The sequence below is a fragment of the Ascidia mentula genome, chromosome 1 (assembly GCF_947561715.1).
Source record: "Ascidia mentula chromosome 1, kaAscMent1.1, whole genome shotgun sequence".
NCBI classification, from domain to species: domain Eukaryota; kingdom Metazoa; phylum Chordata; class Ascidiacea; order Phlebobranchia; family Ascidiidae; genus Ascidia; species Ascidia mentula.
In genome coordinates this window covers 2,904,193-2,928,810 of record NC_138566.1, presented here as the reverse complement: position 1 = coordinate 2,928,810, position 24,618 = coordinate 2,904,193, and the positions used below count along the sequence as shown (strand labels likewise).

At 38.6% G+C, this 24,618-nt stretch overlaps 2 protein-coding genes across 4 annotated transcripts; both read right to left on the bottom strand.

Moving 5' to 3' along the window:
* Positions 1 to 3,933: 3,933 nt before the first annotated feature.
* LOC145900266 (uncharacterized) lies at positions 3,934 to 10,007 on the bottom strand. 3 transcript variants are annotated; one of them, XR_014402512.1, is made up of 11 exons: positions 9,856 to 10,007; positions 9,544 to 9,699; positions 9,266 to 9,436; positions 8,959 to 9,108; positions 8,813 to 8,889; positions 8,648 to 8,711; positions 8,358 to 8,480; positions 8,058 to 8,164; positions 7,814 to 7,979; positions 7,194 to 7,549; positions 6,572 to 6,679 (listed from the first exon to the last, which is right to left on the bottom strand). XR_014402512.1 is itself a non-coding variant. In XM_082988847.1 (9 exons), exons 1-9 carry the CDS (start codon positions 7,543 to 7,545, stop codon positions 4,229 to 4,231), a joined length of 1,326 nt encoding a protein of 441 aa, XP_082844973.1. In that variant the 5' UTR covers positions 7,546 to 7,547; the 3' UTR covers positions 3,934 to 4,228. The 3 variants fall into 3 exon arrangements, 1 of the variants encoding a protein (XP_082844973.1); XR_014402511.1 differs by having other exon boundaries at positions 7,814 to 8,164; XM_082988847.1 differs by lacking the exons at positions 7,814 to 7,979; positions 8,058 to 8,164; positions 8,358 to 8,480; ... (4 more) ...; positions 9,544 to 9,699; positions 9,856 to 10,007 and adding exons at positions 3,934 to 4,361; positions 4,429 to 4,492; positions 4,846 to 5,056; ... (2 more) ...; positions 6,018 to 6,135; positions 6,361 to 6,497 and having other exon boundaries at positions 7,194 to 7,547.
* A 1,130-nt stretch (positions 10,008 to 11,137) lies between these two features.
* LOC145898299 (uncharacterized) lies at positions 11,138 to 15,885 on the bottom strand. Its single transcript, XM_082986734.1, has 11 exons — positions 15,757 to 15,885; positions 15,341 to 15,488; positions 14,719 to 15,075; positions 14,097 to 14,204; positions 13,886 to 14,022; positions 13,543 to 13,660; positions 13,043 to 13,171; positions 12,746 to 12,819; positions 12,437 to 12,686; positions 12,021 to 12,084; positions 11,138 to 11,953 (listed from the first exon to the last, which is right to left on the bottom strand). The coding sequence occupies exons 3-11, from the start codon at positions 14,849 to 14,851 to the stop codon at positions 11,821 to 11,823; spliced, it is 1,146 nt and encodes a 381-aa protein (XP_082842860.1). The 5' UTR covers positions 14,852 to 15,075; positions 15,341 to 15,488; positions 15,757 to 15,885; the 3' UTR covers positions 11,138 to 11,820.
* Positions 15,886 to 24,618: the final 8,733 nt, after the last annotated feature.

The following is a 24,618-nucleotide window of genomic DNA, read 5'->3' as shown; positions in this document are numbered from 1 at the left end:
ACCGCCAAATATAAAGAGCATGCGTGGTAGGGCCATCCTGCATGCCTTGATATGCGAAAGCAGCATGGTGTTACTTCTAGTATGATAAAAAACGTATTTACATAACTAAATAATTTTTCCGGTTAATTTCATTTAACATTCCGTTCGTCGTAACGAGATTCTGTTGAAAACGAAACCACTTTGAACAAGATCACGTGATTTGTGGTTGCTTCTGTTAACCACTCGCAAGGAAAAAAATTAATATTTCACTTCGTAAACATGCTTGGATTTACTTCTCAAGCAACCAACAACCGTGACAACAAGTTGACAGACCAGAAAGTATAAAAACGGTTCTTTTTATCTAACCTGTAGTTTAGCACGAGAATAATAAGTTGAAAACGAAACCACTTTGAACAAGATCACGTGATTTGTGGGTGCTCCGATGAACCACTCGCAATCTTCATAGGTCTTATAGTTACCCGGCCAACCTGGTGACGTCAGACGTTTCGTCACACCATCATTTGCTGTGCGGTTTCTTTCGCCGCATCGGTTTTGCAAATGTGGATACAAACCAGATAAAACTAGAAGAAAACCATTAATATTTTCCTTAGTAAACATGTTGTGTCTTAGTGATAACAGAAACAACCAACATTGGTCGCCAACCTGCTTTATATTCAATGGAGAAACCTGGATTTGTTGCAGAACTATCTGAAGTAAAGGCAAGTCGAACTTCATTGTTAGGTGATGTGAAATTGAAAGACGTCAGATTTCCATAATAATAATACAACCGCGTTGTCCCGTCCTTGTCGTAAATCTGTTATTGTTTTGAGTTAATCTTTAGAACAAGGCAAATAAAAATGCAACACACAAAAAACAAAAGCAACCATGATAATATGGTTTACAGGTTTCGCAGCCAAGCTGGATCATCCACTGAAATTGGAATAGTGGTTGATCCAGCTTGGCTGCAATGTATTGCCTACGAAGCCTGTGAACCTAATAACCAAAACACGAGAGCTGAGCTCGCCAAATACAAAGAGCATGCGTGGTAGGGCCATCCTGCACGCCTTGCTATGCGAAAGCAGCATGGTGTTACTTATACTATGATAAAAAACATATTTACAAAACTATATAATTTTTTTCCGGTTAATTTCATTTAACATTCTGTTCGTCGTAACGAGATTCTGTTGAAAACGAAACCACGTTGAACAAGATCACGTGATTTGTGGTTGCTTCTATTAACCACTCGCAAGGAAAAAAATTTTTATTTCACTTCGTAAACATGCTTGGTTTTACTTCTCAAGCAACCAACAAACGTGGCAACAAGTTGACAGACCAAAAAGTATAAAAAAGGTTCTTTTTATCTAACCTGTAGTTTGTCGTAACGAGAATCAGTTGAATATGAAACCACTTTGAACAGGATCACGTGATTTGTGGGTGCTCCGATGAACCACTCGCAATATTCGTTGTTCTTATAGTTACCAGGCCAACCTGGTGACGTCAGACGTTTCGTCACACCAACATTTGCTGTGCGGTTTCTTTCGCCGCATCGGTTTTGCAAATGTGGATACAAACCAGATAAAACTAGATGAAATCAATTAATATTTCAATTAAACATGGTGTGCTTTACTTCTGAAACAACCAACATTCGTTGTAACGAGTTGACTGTACGGAAAGTTTTAAAGTTAAAAGTACATGAGCTCTCATTTAACAACTTGATAAAGATATACATTTATTATGTAAATGCACGATTCATTTGCTGACAGTTGTATTTGAACGAAAATTACTTTTTGAGTTTTTTGTTGTTTGTGTCCTAATTACACGAACCTGGAGAGCAAACCTGGAACAATCCCAACACAATAAATTGCAGAAGGATTGTTCGAATCATTGCCAGATCCCCTGGTTGTATCGGGAGTGTATGTACGTGTAATTTAATATCGTATTTTCTTCTTGATCTGAAAAGAAAACTTCCTGTTAGTTATAAATTAAATACCAACGATTCGCAAATACATAAAAATAATACTTACCGTCAGACAAATTACAACCGAAGGTTATGTTTATATGAACCCGTTATCCACGACACTAGATGGCATCTGTTCCACAACAACAGTAGAAACACAGCAAGTAGGCTTTCAACCTAAGTGGAAGAAAATAGCTGTGAAGTCGTCCAAGCAATATCAACTGGTACTGAATAAGCAATGGCAACGACCGAAATCACCAACAGTTAGCAGTCGTTGGAAGCCAGTTTAGTGGAGACGTTTTATAGATGGAGAAGCGTTGACATCACATCCGTTATTACATTCTCCCTTTTTCTGATACCGTTGATTCTCTGGAAGTCTGATAACTCGACAACTTTGCACTGAACTGTAGTTTAAGCGACTATGAGACCTGTCTTTCGAAATACTATATGTAAACTAATGCTGGATTTCCCCGATTAAAACAGGTTCTTTGAAACACCTTGCTTTAACAATTTCTATTAGTATACCTCATCTTTAAATCACTGTGCAGAGCCGACAACCTATACTAGTTTTATGACATAAGGACCTGAATTTATCACCAACCGTAATCACTTCTGTAGTTGTAAATGCATGAAAACGTATTTCGTCAAACATTGTCAATATTGGTCAGTTTTCGGTAAACCTAATTAACATAAAGGTGAGTGTAAAACAATAATTTGTGTAAATATTAACGATTAGAATCGATCCTCGCATTTTCTAGGAACGCCCTGCCCCCGTAGCTAATAGATAGAAACAGGGGGCCATCGGTTTGTAGACATCTATAGTAAGGTATCACATAGAACACACCTGGCTTGGTAAATTACATTTTGCCGTTCCCAACAATTGGTGGATTTAATGCAAATCTCAAACTGACAAATATTTCCCGGTGCGAGTTGTTTGAGTTGCAAATTATTTTTTCAAGGATTGTGGGCGGATCTGCAACAGAAAATATATATTTGGAAAGTGTTCCAAGGGACGCCCTTTCCAACACGCGTTGACGCTCTCTTCAAGGAAGCCGCGCGTATTTCAAACTGTCAGACTTCCTGTATGAGCCCAGTTTAATCATGCGGCTTTATCAGACTTGTAATATGATCGTTAGTTCGATATCCTTGCTGCCAAACGTAATGTTTTAAACACTAACAATCTGGTGCAAAAACTAACGTGGGTTGCATCGTTTAGGATATGTAAGGTAGAATGTAAACAAGCAATATTGACCGTCTGTCATTCGTCGTATTTTCAGTTTTGTGCCATTTTTGCAAACCATTGTAATGTAATTGGGAATTTGCATTGAGCGCGCAGGGAACGCGTGGTGTGCGTGGGTAGTTCTGAGGGAAATATATATTCTTGTGGGCAATGAAGGCTGAAGCACATCCAATAAAGGAACAATTATCCACTGCATACCATAAACACACACACTAGATTTTAGGAGCCCAAGGGCTCTGTAATCAGCAACGACCGATGACGTACTTAATCGATATCATCGAATCGGGAGCCGTACTAAGAAATGGGCCCACAGTTTACCACGGAAACATCAATAGGTGGGACAAAGCAGCTGAATATCCGCAAATGGTCCTAAAGAGATACTGCATTCAAATAAATGGTCGGATACCACGTGTTATATTGTTTGGAGCTCACGTGCGCCGGGTCGCAATGCTTTTTCCTGTAAGAAAACCTTTAATTGTACGAAACAACTGGCGTATTTAGCTGATAAATAAAGAATAGAATTTCTCGTTACAGCGAATAAACAAAAATTGCGTGTTGCGACCGATTTGCAAATTTATGACGTCATTAAACATTCGGATCCGACCCAATTCCGGCCGCAGGTATTCGGATTCGAACGAATCCAAATCTTTTTAGGGTAAGGATATCTCCGATATTTATAAATGCACATAATGATAAATGCCTCTAATGTCATCCCTTCCCTAATATTGTCAGCGGAGCAGAATGTAGTTTTGGCTCAAATTTATTCAGTAGCATTTTGATATTTCTTGCAATAACCATTCGTCATGTTTTTAGCATTAACACTCAAAGGAAAGCAATCAAGAAATAGAAATATAATACTATGAGCAGAATCAATTTAAAATAATTTATACGAGGAAATACAGTGCATGACGTCATATAAGACGACAATGGTGCCTTAAAGCAGTTTCAAGTGGTTCTGTAAATTCCAAAATTTGTTTGTGACAAAAAAGTGATCGCATTCTGCGGTGTCAGCTGTTCACGTTTTTACATTGTTCGGTGACGCCAGGTTGATATCAGATTATTATTTCATAATGTCCATCGTCCGGCGGTAGAGCTGCAGGTCCAGTCCTGGGATTCAGATAAACATTTTCATCGAAAGAGAACTCGGCTTCTCGTCCAGGTGGTGATCGACGTTGATCATTTACGCTGCAACAAGAAATTACGTCATCACTCAAACACAAGCAAAATATGAATACAAAGATTTAATCCTCACTATATGGGTTGGCTTTCTGTGGTCTCGGCTGTTGCAACCATCTTCACTCCTTCGGGTTTCGCGACTGCACAAAAACATATATGTCGTGTGATTATGAAGAAAGTCGTGTATTCTTTGCATGGTCGCGTTAATTCTAACAAGTTACAATGCTTGTGTGCTTTGAGGTTGGATTTGAGCAAATTAAACGCTGAGAAAAAGGGAGCCTGGGACAGTGCTTGCAGCGATATGGTTTCAGTGAGGAAATGACGTCATATCTACCGACAGCAACAGAACGGGGCAACAAACCGATATATCAAGATAAGGTTACGCATATAAAACTGACAAGCACAATTCGTTATTCTCCGTGGATTTCCAATGGGCGCAACAAAAGCGAACAGGGCGATTAAAATTACAATCATATGCGAGTTAAATACTTACTTCTCCTGGAGGCTGCAAGGCGATGACGTCGAACCCCAACAATCACAACCGCTAGTATTTTAACAACACACACTATTGGTAGAATAATAACAAGTATAGATTGTGAAGTTGTTGATTCGTTGGCCAACGTCACCTCAACTGTGTCCACAACATTAAACGGAGGCCCGGAGTTGATGGTGATCGCGTATTTTCCAAGATCTTCACCAGAAACCTGAAAATATTAGAGAGTTTGTGGAGGATGTGGCGCAGGCGTAAGTCACTAAACAACACCTTGTCAAAGTGTAAGATGATTTCGTTCGACGTGAGGTTTGAAGTTATCACCACATTTTTCATGGTTGTTCCTCCTGTTATAAAATGTAATATGTTAACTATGCTGTCTCAATGATTGATTTAAAAAGGCTTTACTCAGCTACTACAGATACGGTATCGATCGACAGCCTATCAGGGTGGCTTGGTTCACCGATCCATGTTAATTAAGTTGTACGGCTTCAACGACTTAACATTAGTGTGAGTGTAACATTTGTGAGGACAATATACAAGTACTCAGGAACATTTCCGTTTTCCAACGTATTATATCACAAAGAAATAGGCGCTTGTGACGATCTTTGAAGTACTTCCTCGTGATAGGACAAATACAAAAATGCAACAAAATTGCTTGGGATGAACAAACCTGGCTTGGTAACTTGCACTTTACCGTTTCCAACAATGGGTGGATTCGATGCAAATCTTAAAGTGACAGATATTTCCTGGTGTAAGGTGACTGTTTTTCGAATTATTTTTCCAATGATTTTGGGCGGATCTTCAAGGAATGATAAGAGTTTAAAAAATCTCGAAACCAAGTTTCGTGACAAGTATTACTTTAAACCGGGTTCGTATTTTCAGTAGGGTCATGATACGGGGCAACCATCATTATGATAAATACGGGGAGTTAACCAAAAACAAAGCGAGGAAGTTGCGATAAAATAAACCCAATTTATTAAACGAAGATTTCTATCGATAGTTGCGAAACTGAAAATCAGTAATTTGAAAATAACCCAGAGAAACTCCACACAACAATGGTGATATCTTAAAAACAGTTTTGCCCACAATATTTATGGTCGCGAGAGCGAATTTCCTGTTTTGCGGGGTTATATACTGGTCATGGAACAACAAAGTGTCACGAGTTTCCTTACATTGAACGTTAAGTTTCAGAAGTCTTGTTGTCGACTGTTTCTGTTCATTGGAGTTTTGGTGACAGGACACCAAGGCACCGTGGTCTGAAGCCGACACTTGAATAAACGCAAAGGCAAACTGAAACCAAATATATAAGATACTCAATTATTATTGTGTTTACGGTGACTAAGAAACTGAAGATGCCCAAAGTGCGAAATATATATATTCTAAACCAGACTGATTCTGTGGTAATAAGTTAGTGCTTTTTGTGCACATAAGATTCTAATTTCTTAAAACTTTGTTTTAAATTCAGTTGACATTTGTGCACAGTAACATCGGTTTACTCTGTAATCGCAAACATACTTTTTTGCCCCAATACACTTGGTTGCCCACGCTTATATAAACGGAATTCATGTCACCGCTCAATTTGTTGCAGAAAAACAGAACTCTGCCCGCGGTCAACGTAGTTGTGTTGGAGGAGTTGATATCCACAAACAAACCTAAAAAATTCACAAATAATTAAAAGAAAACTCTAACATCAATTTCTCGGCAAACCCGAATATATTTAAGTTACCTTTCCAACACGATTCATTGCTCCATCCTGCAGCCGCCTGGTTGTTGTGAAACCAGCTTTTGTGGTTTGCAGGTTGAACAATCGTTAGATTTGGGAGATGTGGACAATCTAATGCAAAATAAATGTCAATGTCTCATTGTTTCTGGACGCATGTAGCCAGGGTCGGTTATTCTATTTGGCGAACTAGGCAACCACCAATGGGCCGAACGACCACAATGGGTCGCATAATTTGCGTAGTAATTACACATCAGAATAAACTTTCTGATTGGTGCGATAAAAAACTTGTCATCTACCATAGCTATTTAATAAACCGATTTGGATAAGTTCGAACCTAGGTACCTTCGCATGCTGTCGATCGCGCACCTTACCAATATATGTAATTCCGTGTTAGTTCAACAAAACGATTATAAAGACAGCTCAGTTAGTTGATGTTTCTGAATTAAAGATCAACTGACTGAGCTACACGATGATTTTGGAGGCAGAAAGTGGTTGAATGGGAGTAAAACAACTGAAACTTGCCTCTGGTGCTAAATATACTTGCATGTGACCTATTGTAGCCCAACTAGCACGTAAGCATCAAGGAATGCATGCAACAATTGTTTACAGATACAATACAACTTACTATCAACAGAATTTCCTTGGCTCCTCATCACTGCATCGTTGTAACGACAAAAGGCAATTTCGCGAAAACTGAGGTCAAATAGTTCCGAAGACACCATTGTTACATTTTGTATTTTGTCCACTCCCACTCTCATAGTAGCATCGTTGATTGGAGTTTGAAAATTAACATCAGGACAGAAACTTGCCAAGACCTTGCTTGTATTAAAGTTTTTTGCAATCAAATACAAATACAGCTCGTCAGGTTTGCATCCACGATACGACAGATCGGGGAAATTGTGATGTTGGAAAACCCTCCAGCCCATGAAGAATTTGGATTGGCAAAACTTACGATTGACTTGTAACCAGTCCAACATTTTACTGCAAAAGCATATTATGTCATATTAGGGGTCAAGAAATCGTAGGCATGGCATTCAATACCATCCACAACTTGACGGAAACTGTTTAGGATTACATTACGAATTCAGGATTTGGTGTTATTGCACAATTTAATGCTACAGTGAATAATATAACAAAAACACGCACAGAAATGAAGCAGCACAAAACCAAGTTACAGTCGTAGTTACTCATCCAAATATACCTCAGAAATATTAACTTATAATCACCCAATATTCGTATTCCTACCTGCTTCATATTCAATGGAGAAACCTGGGTTTGTTTCAGACCAAAATGAAATAAACGTAAGTCGAACTTTATTGTTAGGTGATGTGAAATTGAATGGTGGCAGATCTCCATAATAAAAATCCAACCGCGTTTTCCCTTCCATCCTGGCATGATCCATGTTGACAGCCTGGACCACATATAGCACGATGCACACATATCATTGTTGACACCTTACGGTGACACCTGAACTTTGGGTTATTCTTACAATGATCGGATGGATAGCTTGCTAGACTTCCGTTTAATACCAGGGTGGCTGATCCACCACCGTCCAAGTTGATTGCATTCACAAGACCTAGCTCATCAATTAAAAACCTTTAAAATAAAAAAAAAAAATTTTTGCTTGAGAAACACATTGTAACAAGGAAAAAGATAACATAGCATATCAAGTTTATAAAAACATTGCTATAAGCTTCCTTAAAGTTTAAAGAAAAGTGTCTGAAACTTCAAGAGTCTAACAGGACGAAGTTAAACATTCACAATAACAACAACACAGGTTGGGTTTTACTTGGCAAATCCAAACAGGTCTGGGCCCCTTGCCTTGGTCTGGCCATCCACTTGTACTAAAACAACATGACCATATTTATCATGGCCAATAGCTGTTCTGGCAGATTGTACATCAGCAAAATATCTGTAATATTACCACATAAACTGAAGATGTTGAATTTAATGCAAAACATTTGTAAGGAACTTGACAGGTGAAAAGATACACATACTAACTGAAAGCAGATGTTAAAAATCACACCTCAACTAATGTTTAGTTATATTTAATTGAAACTCAGTTTAAAAAGTACTTACTTTAGAGTTCCAGTTTCCTCAGCATTGTCCTCTAGTTTTAGTGATTCCTCCACAAAAGATGTTCCTACAAAATCAAAGACAAAAACTTCCTATCAAAATTAACAAAGAAATTTCTAAAATATTACGGATTAAATGGGGTTACAGACAAGAACAGAGGCAACATACCATTCCGAACTAGCCATATCACACCACCAATAAGCTGCGTAAAGTTCATCATGCGAGCATCAGCTTTAGTCAAGTACCTAACAGTCAAGTAGGCAGAATGTTACAGCAATAAAGTTCTAACGCTAACTTGGGCAAATGTTTTTTACCCTGTAATTATTGATCCTGCAGAGGTGAGACCAAAATGAACATTATGAATATCGGAAGTTTGAATAAACTTTCCATTGCTGACAACATTTCCATAACATGAAAGAGTTTTTGTGTTGAAATATCCGCCGTTTTGAGCAACAATGCAGTCACTGAAACGAACAAAATTTAAATAAAATAGCACTGAGAAAATTTGCATTGTTGTCTAACATTTTGTATTTGTGAAAAAAGTTGTTGTAAACCATAACCATAAACTTGATGGCATCAAAGCGTCATACATACTAGCATATATACAATGAAACAACATACTATTTTCTGGCCGCCTCAACAACAGTAGCTTGTGTCTTTCTGCTGCATCCATTCCTACTTGTCTCCAAAACACTTACAGTTTTCAGTGGGTTGTTGATCACAGTCTGATGGCCGTATACATGTGTGTCGCTGACATAGCGATGGAACGGACGAATATCAGCAACAAAGTAACTGAGTTACAATATGACCATTATGTAGTGTTCACAATGTTAGTTCAAGTAAATGTTACGCCACATAAATATTTACTTGAGTCATAACAGAAAATGTAGCCTACTTGCCTTGTATTTGCTATTGGAAGATACGCGGATGAGATATGTGCACTCCAAGTTTCATAATCCGAAATATTGACAATTTTCTGTGTTATATTTACTGAAGATTGTCTTTTGAAACGCCAATGGTCTTCGTAAGGATGCAGCATGTCATCATTCGAAGACCTTGTTAAATAGAATTTACGTGATTGTTTGATCAATCACACCAAATACTTTAGTTGTGGAACGTCGTATCAATAAACACATGCATACTTCAACTTATCATGTTCGCTTTTAAGAAAGTTTTACACAAATATTGCAAAATTTAATGACATGACATACTCGTCTCCAAATGTGCATCCGGAAGTGAGCAGTGACAACGCAAAAAACAGGAAAATGCATTTCATGATACATTGCCTCAAAAATGTTGGTCTTTGGTGTCAACAAAACAATATTTTCTTAACATCTTCTTTGCCACTTCGGACTCACATTACGCCGAAACCCGAAACTACTCATGCGTATTAAATGGTTATTCATTCTAGACGCTAATTTGTATTTAATAAATGTACCGGTATGCAACATATAAACAAACAATGAATTTGAATGAAATCGAAAACGGTTATTAATCCACAAATTAAATTAAATTGCATCTGAAAAGTATTTCCATGCAAAATTTATTTTGCTGTCTGTACAGTTGCACACTGACCACTATAAGGTCGGCTAAACAGCCAAACTGTACAATTTATTCCATTTTGTGGTGACTTTTGCAGACTTGCTATGAACTACCACGCACTTCACCGTCATTGCCCCCATTGGTACATAAAATGTAATTGTAAGGTAAACCTTTTTGTACTGACTGTGACTAAAATATTTTTGTTACCGCACCGGTACTTGAACCCAGATCAGGTTTTCTTCTAGGTTAATGGGTCGGATGCTTGAACGATGAATGTTGTAAACGGTCGTGTGCGCTTTGTGGGGTGGAAATTACAAAAATCGAAATATGGTTCCCGAAATTTAACAACGAAACTTACAACTAAACATTGCTGTTATATTTAGCTGATAAATAAAGACATTGGAATAGAATTTCTCTCCATAGCGAATATACAAACTTTGCACGTTATTTTTCGACCAATATGTAAATTCATGACGTCATTAAACATTCGGATTCGACCACACAAACGGTCGTGTGTAAAAATGTGCGCTCCATCACTACATCCGGTGAAGTAACTTCACCGATCACCGTATTCGGTGAAGGGACCTTATGACCTCACTCGGTGAAGTTACTTCACTCGAAGTTCCTGGTGTAGCCTGCGAGCCCTTCTTGTAATAACGTAGTGTAAATTAACTTATACTATCTTATGCTGTGTTCTTTAAGAGTCATACCTAAATTTGAAGTCAATGCACCGAATGAAGTAACTGCACCGAGTGAAGTCACTGCACCGAGTGAAGTCAATGCACCGAGTGAAGTCACTGCATCGAGTGAAGTCAATGCACCGAGTGAAGTCAATGCACCGAGTGAAGTCAATGCACCGAGTGAATTCATTGGATTTATGTGATAACACAAAACCTAACTATGACTCCATAAAGACTCCAACAATGTACCATTAGTAATTACTGGGTTGTATTAAAATTAGTGAGGCATTCGAATACACACAATAAAACATGTAATTTCAATGGGGCAGTTCAAGTAAATCCAATGATGCGTAATGAGACAGTACAAATGTTCAAGGTTATGATTCAGAAATTGTCTGGCTTTACAGCCCAAGCGTTCAATTATATCGACCAACTTTTTGACGTGTTGACCGGGTAATAAAAATGTCATAAAACAAACGTAGATAACACAGAATCTCTCTCAATTGCGAGAGCGGTCTTATCAGATTAATTTCGCAAGAGTACCGTGACGAGGCAAATTAAAGAGTGACAGTGGGTTAATGAATGAATGTTGATCAAACAATTAAAAACGATAAAATACAATTTTTACTACATATACGCAAGCATTTGATATTTCTTACAATAATCATTTGTCATGGTTGTAGCTTTTAACACTCAAAGGAAAGCTATGAAGAAAACGAAACATAAGACTAAGAGCAAAATCAATTTAAAATATTCGATACGAGGAAATACAGTGCATGACGTCATGTATGACGTCAATGGTGCCTTAAAGCAGTTTCAAGTGGTTCTGTAAATTCCAAAACTTGTTTGTGACAAAAAAGGGATCGCTTTCTTCGATGTCAGCTATCCACGTTTTTACATTGTTCGGTGACGCCAGGTTGATATGAGGGCAAGGAGATCACGTGGTAACATATATCAGATTATTATTTCATAATGTCTCTCGTCCTCCGGTAGAGCTGCAGGTCCAGCCCTGGGGTTCAGATAAACATTCTCATCGACAGAGAACTCAGCTTCTCGTCCAGGCGGTAATCGACGTTGATCATTTACGCTGCAACAAGAAATTACGTCATCACTCAAACACAAGCAAAATATGATTACAAAGATTTAATCCTCACTATATGGGTTGGCTTTCTGTGGTCTCGGCTGTTGCAACCATCTCCATTCCTTCGGGTTTCGCGACTGCACAAAACATATATGTCGTGATATTATGAAGAAAGTCGTGTATTCTTTGCATGGTCGCGTTAATTCTAACAAGTTACAATGCTTGTGTGCTGTGAGGTTGGATTTGAGCAAATTAAACGCTGGGAAAAAGGTAGCCTGGGACAGTGCTTGCAGCGATGTGGTTTCAGTGAGGAAATGACGTCATATCTACCGACAACAACAGAACGGGGCAACAAACCGATATATCAAGATATGGTTACGCACATATAACTGACATGCACAATTCGTTATTCTCCGTGGATTTCTAATGGGCGCAACAAAAGCGAACAGGGCGATTAAAATTACAATCATATGCGAGTTAAATACTTACTTCTCCTGGAGGCTGCAAGGCGATGACGTCGAACCCCAACAATCACACCCGCTACTATCATAACAACAAACACAACCAACACTATTGGTAGAATGATAACAAGTATAGATTGTGATTTGTTGTTGTCGGGAGAATTGTTCACAGAAGTTGTTGATTCGTAGACCAATGTCAGCTCTACTGTGTCCACAGAATTAAACGGAGGACCGGAGTTGATGGTGATTGCGTATTTTCCAAGATCTTCTGCAGAAACCTGAAAATATTGGACAGTTTGTGGAGGATGTGGTGCAGGCGTAAGTCACTAAACAACACCTTGTCAAAGTGTAAGATGATTTCGTTCGACGTGAGGTTTGAAGTTATCACCACGTTTTTCATGGTTGTTCCTCCTGTTATAAAATGTGATAAGTTAATTAAGTTGTAAGACTTCACTTAACATTAGTGTGAGTGTAACATTTGTGAGGACAATATACAAGTACTCAGGAACATTTCCGTTTTCCAACGTATTATATCACAAAGAAATAGGCCCTTGTGAGGTACTTTGAGTTTAAAGTAGTGCCTCGTGATAAGACAAATACAAAAATGCAACAAAATTGCTTGGGATGAACAAACCTGGCTTGGTAACTTGCACTTTACCGTTTCCAACAATGGGTGGATTCGATGCAAATCTTAAAGTGACAGATATTTCCTGGTGTAAGGTGACTGTTTTTCGAATTATTTTTTCAAGGATTTTGGGCGGATCTGCAAGGAATGATAAGAGTTTAAAAAATCTCGAAATCAAGTTTCGTGACAAGTATTACTTTGAACCGGGTTCGTATTTTCAGTAGGGTCATGATACGGGGCAACCATCATTATGATAAATACGGGGAGTTAACCAATAACAAAGCGAGGAAGTTGCAATAAAATAAACCCAATTTAATAAACGAAGATTTCTATCGATAGTTGCGAAACTGAAAATCAGTAATTTGGAAATAACCCAGAGAAACTCCACACAACAATGGTGATATCTTAAAAATAGTTTTGCCCCCAATACTTGGTTGCGAGAGCGAATTTCCTGCTTTGCAGGTTTATATACTGGTCATGGAACAACAAAGTGTCACGAGTTTCCTTACATTGAACGTTAAGTTTCAGAGTTCTTGTTGTCGACTGTTTCTGTTCATTGGAGTTTTGGTGACAGGACACCAAGGCACCGTGGTCTGAAGCCGACACTTGAATAAACGCAAAGGCAAACTGAAACCAAATATATAAGATACTCAATTATTATTGTGTTTACTGTGACTAAGGAACTGAAGATGCCCAAAGTGCGAAATATATATATTCTAAACCAGGCTGATCATGTGGTGAAAAGCTAGTGCTTTTTGTACATATAAGATTCTAATTTCTTAAAACTTTGTTTCAAATTCAGTTGACATTTGTGCACAGTAACATCGGTTTACTCTGTAATCACAAACATACTTCTTTGCCCCAATACACTTGGTTGCCCACGCTTATATAAACGGAATTCATGTCACCGCTCAATTTCTTGCAAAAAAACAGAACACTGCCCGCGGTCAACGTAGTTGTGTTGGAGGAGTTGATTTCCACAAACAAACCTAAAAAATTCACAAATAATTGAAAGAAAACTCTAACATCAAATTCTCGGCAAACCCGAATATATTTAAGTTACCTTTCCAACACGATTCATTGCTCCATCCTGCAGCCGCCTGGTTGTTGTGAAACCAGCTTTTGTGGTTTGCAGGTTGAACAATCGTTAGATTTGGGAGATGTGGACAATCTAATGCAAAATAAATGTCAATGTCTCATTGTTTCTGGACGCATGTAGCCAGGGTCGGTTAGTCTATTTGGCGAACTAGGCAATCACCAATGGGCCGAACGACCACAATGGGTCGCATAATTTGCGTAGTGATTACACATCAGAATAAACTTTCTGATTGGTGCGATAAAAAACTTGTCATCTACCATAGCTATTTAATAAACCGATTTGGATAAGTTCGAACCTAGGTACCTTCGCATGCTGTCGATCGCGCACCTTACCAATATATGTAATTCCGTGTTAGTTCAACAAAACGATTATAAAGACAGCTCAGTTAGTTGATGTTTCTGAATTAAAGATTAACTGACTGAGCTACACGATGATTTTGGAGGCAGAAAGTGGTTGAATGGGAGCAAAAAAACTTAAACTTGCCTCTGGTGCTAAATATACTTGCATGTGACCTACTGTAGATCAACTAGCACGTAAGCATCAAGGAATGCATGCAACAATTGTTTACAGATACAATACAACTTACTATCAACAGAATTTCCTTGGCTCCTCATCACTGCATCGTTGTAACGACAAAAGGCAATTTCGCGAAAACTGAGGTCAAATAGTTCCGAAGACACCATTGTTACATTTTGTATTTTGTCCACTCCCACTCTCATAGTAGCATCGTTGATTGGAGTTTGAAAATTAACATCAGGACAGAAACTTGCCAAGACCTTGCTTGTATTAAAGTTTTTTGCAATCAGATACAAATACAGCTCGTCAGGTTTGCATCCACGATACGACAGAGTGGGGGAAATTGTGATGTTGGAAATCCCCCCAGCCCATGGAGAATTTGGATTGGCAAAACTTACGTTTGACTTGAAACCAGTCCAACATATTACTGCAAAAGCATATTATGTCATATTAGGGGCCAAGAAATCGTAGGCATGGCATTCAATACCATCCACAACTTGACGCAAACTGTTTAAGACTACATTACGAAATCAGGATTTGGTGTTATTGCACAATTTAATGCAACAGTGAATAATATGACAAAAACACGTACAGAAATGAAGCAGCACAAAACCAAGTTACAGTCGTAGTTACTCATTCAAATATACATCAGAAATATAAACTAAATAATCATCCAATAGTCGTATTCCTACCTGCTTCATATTCAATGGAGAATCCCGGGTTTGTTCTATATGAAGAAGTAAACGCAAGTCGAACTTCGTTGTTAGGTGATGTGAAATTGAATGGTGGCAGATCTCCATAATAAAAATCCAACCGCGTTTTCCCGTCCTTGTCGTAAACCTGTTATTGTTTTGAGTTCATCTTTAGTACACGGCAGATAAAAATGCAACAAACAAAAAACAAAAGCAACCATGATAATAAGGTTTACAGGCTTCGCAGCCAAGCTGGATCAGCCATTGAAATGGGAAAAGTGGCTGATAGGCAAAGATAAAGCGCCTGCGCGGTAAAGCGATCCTGCCTTGCTATGCGAAAGCATGGTTTTACTTCTAGTATGATAATATACGTATTTACAAAACAAAAGAATTTTTTCGGGTTCTTTTCATCAAACCTGCAGGTTGTACAACGAATTAGTTGGAAACGAAACCACTTTGAACAAGATCACGTGATTTGTGGGTGCTTCGATTAACCACTCGCAATCTTCATTTTTTTTGTAGTTACCAGGCCAACCTGGTGACGTCAGTCGTTTCGTCACACCGACGTTTGCTGTGCGGTTTCTTTCGCCGCATCGGTTTTGCAAATGTGGATACAAACCAGATAAAACTAGAAGAAAACAATTATTATTTTACTTGGTAAACGTGATGTGTCTTAGTGATAACAGAAACAACCAACATTGGTCGCCAACCTGCTTTATATTCAATGGAGAAACCTGGGTATCTTCCAGACCAAAATGAAGTAAACGTAAGTCGAACTTCATTGTTAGGTGATGTGAAATTGAATGGTGTCAGATCTCCATAATAATAATCCAACCGCGTTTTTCCCTCCCTGTCGTAAATCTGTTATTGTTGTGAGGTTATCTTCAGAACGCGGCAGATAAAAATGTAACAAACAAAAAACAAAAGCATCCATGATAATAAGGTTTACAGGCTTCGCAGCCAAACTGGATCAGCCACTGAAATTGGATTAGTGGTTGATCCAGATTGGCTGCAATGTCTTGCCTGCGGAGCCTGTGATCCTAATAACCAAAACACGAGAGCTGAGACCGCCAAATATAAAGAGCATGCGTGGTAGGACCATCCTGCATGCCTTGCTATGCGAAAGCAGCGTGTTGTTACTTCTAGTATGATAATAAACGTATTTACGAAATTAAATAATTTTTTCCGGTTAATTCCATTGAACATTCTGTTTATCGTAACGAGATTCTGTTGAAAACGAAACCACTTTGAACAAGATCACGTGATTTGTGGTTGCTTCTATTAACCACTCGCAAGAAAAAAAATTAATATTTCACTTCGTAAACATGCTTGGTTTTACTTCTCAAGCAACCAACAATCGTGACAACAAGTTGACAGACCAGAAAGTATAAAAACGGTTCTTTTTATCTAACCTGTAGTTTATCACGATAATAAGAAGTTGAAAACGAAACCACTTTGAACAAGATCACGTGATTTGTGGGTGCTCCGATGAACCACTCGCAATCTTCATTACTTTTATAGCTACCAGGCCAACCTGGTGACGTCAGACGTTTCGTCACACCAACGTTTGCTGTGCGGTTTCTTTCGCCGCATCGGTTTTGCAAATGTGGATACAAACCAGATAAAACTAGAAGAAATCAATCAATATTTTACTTGGTAAACGTGATGTGTCTTAGTGATAACAGACACAACCAACATTGGTCGCCAACCTGCTTTATATTCAATGGAGAAACCTGGTTTTGTTGCAGAACTATCTGAAGTAAACGCAAGTCGAACTTCATTGTTAGGTGATGTAAAATTGAATGGTGGCAGATTTCCATAATAAAAATCCAACCGCGTTTTCCCGTCCTTGTCGTAAACCTGTTATTGTTTTGAGTACATCTTTAGAACGAGGCAGAAAAAAATGCAACAAACAAAAAACAAAAGCATCCATGATGATAAGGTTCACAGGCTTCGCAGCCAAACTGGATCAGCCACTGAAATTGGATTAGTGGTTGATCCAGATTGGCTGCAATGTCTTGCCTGCGGAGCCTGTGATCCTAATAACCAAAACACGAGAGCTGAGACCGCTAAATATAAAGAGCATGCGTGGTAGGGCCATCCTGCATGCCTTGCTATGTGAAAGCAGCATGGTGTTACTTCTAGTATGATAAAAAACGTATTTACAAAACTAAATAACTTTTTCCGGTTAATTTCATTTAACATTCTGTTCGTCGTAACGAGATTCTGTTGAAAACCAAACCACTTTGAACAAGATCACGTGATTTGTGGGTGCTTCTATTAACCACTCGCAAGGAAAAAAAATAATATTTCACTTCGTAAACATGCTTGGTTTTACTTCTCAAGCAACCAACAATCGTGGCAACAAGTTGACAGACCGTAAAGTATAAAAACGTTTCTTTTTATCTAACCTGTAGTTTAGCACGATAAAAATAAGTTGAAAACGAAACCACTTTGAACAAGATCACGTGATTTGTGGGTGCTCCGATGAACCACTCGCAATCTTCATAGTTCTTATAGTTACCAGGCCAACCTGGTGACGTCAGACGTTTTGTCACACCAACATTTGCTGTGCGGTTTCTTTCGCCGCATCGGTTTTGCAAATATGGATACAAACCAGATAAAACTAGAAGAAATCAATCAATATTTTACTTAGTAAACATGTTGTGTCTTAGTGATAACAGAAACAACCAACATTGGTCGCCAACCTGCTTTATATTCAATGGAAAAACCTGGTTTTGTTGCAGAACTATGTGAAGTAAACGCAAGTCGAACTTCATTGTTAGCTGATGTGAAACTGAAAGACGTCAGATTTCCATAATAATAATACAACCGCGTTTTCCCGTCCTTGTCGTAAACCTGTTATTGTTTTGAGTTCATCTTTAGAACACGGCAGATAAAAATGCAACTAACAAAAAACAAAAACATCCATGATGATAAGGTTCACAGGCTTCGCAGCCAAACTGGATCAGACACTGAAATGGGGAAAGTGGTTGATCCAGATTGGCTGCAATGACTTGCCTGCGAAGCCTGTGAACCTAATAACCAAAACACAAGAGCTGAGACCGCCAAATATAAAGAGCATGCGTGGTAGGGCCATCCTGCATGCCTTGCTATGCGAAAGCAGCATGGTGTTACTTCTAGTATGATAAAAAACGTATTTACAAAACTAAATAACTTTTTCCGGTTAATTTCATTTAACATTCTGTTCGTCGTAACGAGATTCTGTTGAAAACGAAACCACTTTGAACAAGATCACGTGATTTGTGGTTGCTTCTATTAACCACTCGCAAGGAAAAAAAATAATATTTCACTTCGTAAACATGATTGGTTTTACTTCTCAAGCAACCAACAATCGTGGCAACAAGTTGACAGATCAGAAAGTAAAAAAAAGGTTCTTTTTATCTAACCTGCAGTTTGTCATATGATCCAGTTGAAAACGAAACCACTTCGAACAAGATCACGTGATTTGTGGGTGCCTCGATGAACCACTCGCAATCTTCATTTCTTTTATAGTTACCAGGCCAACCTGGTGACGTCAGACGTTTCGTCACACCAACATTTGCTGTGCGGTTTTTTTCGCCGCATCGGTTTTGCAAATGTGGATACAAACCAGATAAAACTAGAAGAAATCAATCAATATTTTACTAAGTAACATGTTGTGTCTTGGTGGTAACAGAAACAACCAACATTGGTCGCCAACCTGCTTTATATTCAATGGAGAAACCTGGTTTTGTTCCAGAAATATCTGAAGTAAAGGCAAGTCGAACTTCATTGTTAGGTGATGTGAAATTGAATGGTGTCAGATCTCCATAATAAAAATCCAACCGCGTTTTCCCGTCCTTGTCGTAAACCTGTTATTGTTTCGAGTTCATCTTTAGAACACGGCAGATAAAAATGCAACAAACAAAAAACAAAAGCAACCATGGTGATAAGGTTCACAGGCTTCGCAGCCAAATTGGATCAGACACTGAAGTGGGGAAAGTGGCTGATCCAGCTTGGCTGCAATGCCTTGGCTGCGAAGCCTGTGAACCTAATAACCAAAACACGAGAGCTGAGACCGCCAAATATGAAGAGCATGCGCGGTAGGGCCCTCCTGCATGCCTTGCTATGCGAAAGCAGCATGGTGTTACTTCTATTATGACAAAAAACGTATTTACAAAACTATATAATTTTTTTCCGGTTAATTTCATTTAACATTCTGTTCGTCGTAACGACATTCTGTTGAAAACGAAACCACTTTGAACAAGATCACGTGATTTGTGGTTGCTTCTATTAACCACTCGCAAGAAAAAAAAATAATGTTTCACTTCGTAAACATGCTTGGTTTTACTTCTCAAGCAACCAACAATCGTGACAACAAGTTGACAGACCATAAAGTATAAAAACGGTTTTTTTCCTCTAACCTGTAGTTTGTCGCAACATGATTCAGTTGAAAACAAAACCACTTTGAACAAGATCACGTGATTTGTGGTTGCTTCGATTAACCACTCGCAATCTTCATTGTTCTTGTAATTACCAGGCCAACCTGGTGACGTCAGACATTTCGTCACACCAACATTTGCTGTGCGGTTTCTTTCGCCGCATCGGTTTTGCAAATGTGGATGCAAACCAGATAAAACTAGAAGAAATCAATCAATATTTTACTTGGTAAACGTGTTTTGTCTTAGTGATAACAGAAACAACCAACATTGGTCGCCAACCTGCTTTATATTCAATGGAGAAACCTTGGTTTCTTGCAGAACTATCTGAAGTAAACGCAAGTCGAACTTCATTGTTAGCTGATGTGAAACTGAAAGACGTCAGATTTCCATAATAATAATACAACCGCGTTTTCCCGTCCTTGTCGTAAATCTGTTATTGTTTTGAGTTCATCTTTAATACACGGCAAATAAAAATGCATCAAACAAAAAACAATAGCAACCATGATAATAAATTTTACAGGCTTCGCAGCCAAACTGGATCAGACACTGAAATTGGATTAGTGGTTGATCCAGCTTGGCTGCAATGCCTTGCCTGCGGAGCCTGTGAACCTAATAACCAAAACACGAGAGCTGAGATCGACAAATATAAAGAGCATGCGTGGTAGGACCATCCTGCATGCCTTGCTATGCGAAAGCAGCAGCATGGTGTTACTTCTAGTATGACAAAAAACGTCTTCAAAAAACTAAATAACTTTTTCCGGTTAATTTCATTTAACATTCTGTTCGTCGTAACGAGATTCTGTTGAAAACGAAACCACTTTGAACAAGATCACGTGATTTGTGGTTGCTTCTATTAACCACTCGCAAGGAAAAAAATTTAATATTTCACTTCGTAAACATGCTTGGTTTTACTTCTCAAGCAACCAACAATCGTGCCAACAAGTTGACAGATCAGAAATTATAAAAACGGTTCTTTTTATCTAACCTGTAGTTTGTCATATGATCCAGTTGAAAACGAAACCACTTTGAACAAGATCACGTGATTTGTGGGTGCTCCGATGAACCACTCGCAATCTTCATCGTTTTTATAGCTACCAGGCCAACCTGGTGACGTCAGACGTTTCGTCACACCAACATTTGCTGTGCGGTTTTTTTCGCCGCATCGGTTTTGCAAATGTGGATACAAACCAGATAAAACTAGATGAAAACAATCAATATTTTACTTAGTAAACATGTTGTGTCTCAGTGATAACAGAAACAACCAACATTGGTCGCCAACCTGCTTTATATTCAATGGAGAAACCTGGTTTTGTTGAAGAAATATCTGAAGTAAAGGCAAGTCGAACTTCATTGTTAGGTGATGTGAAATTGAATGGTGTCAGATCTCCATAATAAAAATCCAACCGCGTTTTCCCGTCCTTGTCGTAAACCTGTTATTGTTTCGAGTTGATCTTTAGAACACGGCAGATAAAAATGCAACAAACAAAAAACAAAAGCAACCATGGTGATAAGGTTCACAGGTTTCGCAGCCAAATTGGATCAGACACTGAAATGGGGATAGTGGCTGATCCAGATTGGCTGCAATGCCATGGCTGCGAAGCCTGTGAACCTAATAACCAACACACGAGAGCTGAGACCGCCAAATATAAAGAGCATGCGTGGTAGGGCCATCCTGCATGCCTTGCTATGCGAAAGCAGCATGGTGTTACTTCTAGTATGATAATAAACGTATTTACAGAACTAAATAAATGTTTTTTCCGGTTAATTTCATTTAACATTCTGTTCGTCGTAACGAGATTCTGTTGAAAACGAAACCACTTTGAACAAGATCACGTGATGTGTGGTTGCTTCTATTAACCACTCGCAAGGAAAAAAAATAATGTTTTACTTAGTAAACATGCTTGGTTTTACTTTTCAAGCATCCAACAACCGTGGCAACAAGTTGACAGACCATAAAGTATAAAAACGGTTCTTTTTATCTAACCTGTAGATTATGGCGATAATAATAAGTTGAAAAAGAAACCACTTTGAACAAGATCACGTGATTTGTGGGTGCTCCGATGAACCACTCGCAATCTTCATTTCTTTTATAGTTACCAGGCCAACCTGGTGACGTCAGACGTTTCGTCACACCAACATTTGCTGTGCGGTTTCTTTCGCCGCATCGGTTTTGCAAATGTGGATACAAACCAGATAAAACTAGAAGAAATCAATCAATATTTTACTTGGTAAACATGTTGTGTCTTAGTGATAACAGAAACAACCAACATTGGTCGCCAACCTGCTTTATATTCAATGGAGAAACCTGGTTTTGTTGCAGAACTATCTGAAGTAAAGGCAAGTCGAACTTCATTGTTAGGTGATGTGAAATTGAAAGACGTCAGATCTCCATGATAATAATACAACCGCGTTGTCCCGTCCTTGTCGTAAACCTGTTATTGTTTTGAGTTAATCTTCAGAACGCGGCAGATAAAAATGCAACTAACAAAAAACAAAAGCATCCAAGATGATAAGGTTCACAGGCTTCGCAGCCAAACTGGATCAGACACTAAAATGGGGAAAGTGGTTGATTCAGCTTGGCTGCAACGTCTTGCCTGCGAAGCCTGTGAACCTAATAACCAAAACACGAGAGCTGAGCTCGCAAAATACAAAGAGCATGCGCGGTAGGGCCATCCTGCATGCCTTACTATGCGAAAGCAGCATGGTGTTACTTCTAGTATGATAATAAATGTATTAACAAAACTACATAATTTTTTCCGTTTAATTTCATTTAACAATCTGTTCGTCGTAACGAGATTCTGTTGAAAACGAAACCACTTTGAACAAGATCACGTGATTTGTGGTTGCTTCTATTAACCACTCGCAAGGAAAAAAATAATATTTCACTTCGTAAACATGCTTGGATTTACTTCTCAAGCAACCAACAATCGTGGCAACAAGTTGACAGACCAGAAAGTATAAAAAAGGGTTCTTTTTATCTAACCTGTAGTTTATCACGATAATAATAAATTGAAAACGAAACCACTTTGAACAAGATCACGTGATTTGTGGGTGCTCCGATGAACCACTCGCAATCTTCATTGTTCTTATAGTTACCAGGCCAACCTGGTGACGTCAGACGTTTCGTCACACCAACATTTGCTGTGCGGTTTTTTTCGCCGCATCGGTTTTGCAAATGTGGATACAAACCAGATAAAACTAGAAGAAATCAATCAATATTTTACTTGGTAAACATGTTGTGTCTTAGTGATAACAGAAACAACCAACATTGGGCGCCAACCTGCTTTATATTCAATGGAGAAACCTGGTTTTGTTGCAGAACTATCTGATGTAAAGGCAAGTCGAACTTCATTGTTAGGTGATGTGAAATTGAATGGTGGCAGATCTCCATAATAAAAATCCAACCGCGTTTTCCCGTCCTTGTCGTAAACCTGTTATTGTTTTGAGTTAATCTTTAGAACGCGGCAGATAAAAATGCAACAAACAAAAAACAAAAGCATCCATGATGATAAGGTTCACAGGCTTCGCAGCCAAACTGGATCATCCACTGAAATGGGGAAAGTGGCTGATCCAGCTTGGCTGCAATGTCTTGCCTGCGAAGCCTGTGAAGCTAATAACCAAAACACGAGAGCTGTGATCGCCAAATATAAAGAGCATGCGTGGTAGGGCCATCCTGCACGCCTTGCTATGCGAAAGCAGCATTGTGTTACTTCTAGTATGATAAAAAACGTATTTACAAAACTACATAATTTTTCCGTTTAATTTCATTTAACATTCTGTTCGTCGTAACGAGATTCTGTTGAAAACGAAACCACTTTGAACAAGATCACGTGATTTGTGGTTGCTTCTATTAACCACTCGCAAGGAAAAAAAATTAATATTTCACTTCGTAAACATGCTTGGATTTACTTCTCAAGCAACCAACAATCGTGGCAACGAGTTGACAGACCAGAAAGTATAAAAACAGTTCTTTTTATATAACCTGTAGTTTATGACGATAATAATAAGTTGAAAACGAAACCACTTTGAACAAGATCACGTGATTTGTGGGTGCACCGATGAACCACTCGCAATCTTCATTGTTCTTATAGCTACCAGGCCAACCTGGTGACGTCAGACGTTTCGTCACACCAACGTTTGCTGTGCGGTTTCTTTCGCCGCATCGGTTTTGCAAATGTGGATACAAACCAGATAAAACTAGAAGGAATCAATCAATATTTTACTTGGTAAACATGTTGTGTCTTAGTGATAACAGAAACAACCAACATTGGTCGCCAACCTGCTTTGTATTCAATGGAGAAACCTGGTTTTGTTGCAGAACTATCTGAAGTAAAGGCAAGTCGAACCTCATTGTTAGGTGATGTGAAATTGAAAGACGTCAGATTTCCATAATAAAAATACAACCGCGTTTTCCCGTCCTTGTCGTAAACCTGTTATTGTTTTGAGTTCATCTTTAGTACACGGCAAATAAAAATACAACAAACAATAAACAAAAGCATCCATGATAATAAGGTTTACAGGCTTCGCAGCCAAACTGGATCAGCCACTGAAATGGAAAAAGTGGCTGATCCAGCTTGGCTGCAATGACTTGCCTACGAAGCCTGTGAACCTAATAACCAAAACACGAGAGCTGAGCTCGCCAAATATAAAGAGCATGCGCGGTAGGGCCATCCTCCATGCCTTACTATGCGAAAGCAGCATGGTGTTACTTCTAGTATGATAATAAACGTATTAACAAAACTACATAATTTTTTCCGTTTAATTTCATTTAACATTCTGTTCGTCGTAACGAGATTCTGTTGAAAACGAAACCACGTTGAACAAGATCACGTGATTTGTGGTTGCTTCTGTTAA

What these genes read in the sequence shown, in the direction of transcription:
- LOC145898299 (XM_082986734.1), bottom strand. Translation starts at nt 14,851, where the DNA reads ATGAGAGTGGGAGTGGACAAAATACAAAATGTAACAATGGTGTCTTCG. An exon ending in CCAAGGAAATTCTGTTGATA is followed by an intron (nt 14,205 to 14,718) that starts GTAAGTTGTATT and finishes ATTTTGCATTAG; the next exon opens with ATTGTCCACATCTCCCAAAT. An exon ending in CAATGAATCGTGTTGGAAAG is followed by an intron (nt 14,023 to 14,096) that starts GTAACTTAAATA and finishes TGAATTTTTTAG; the next exon opens with GTTTGTTTGTGGAAATCAAC.
- LOC145900266 (XM_082988847.1), bottom strand. Translation starts at nt 7,545, where the DNA reads ATGTTGGACTGGTTACAAGTCAATCGTAAGTTTTGCCAATCCAAATTC. An exon ending in CAATGAATCGTGTTGGAAAG is followed by an intron (nt 6,498 to 6,571) that starts GTAACTTAAATA and finishes TGAATTTTTTAG; the next exon opens with GTTTGTTTGTGGATATCAAC. An exon ending in AAGTGTATTGGGGCAAAAAA is followed by an intron (nt 6,136 to 6,360) that starts GTATGTTTGCGA and finishes ATTTGGTTTCAG; the next exon opens with TTTGCCTTTGCGTTTATTCA.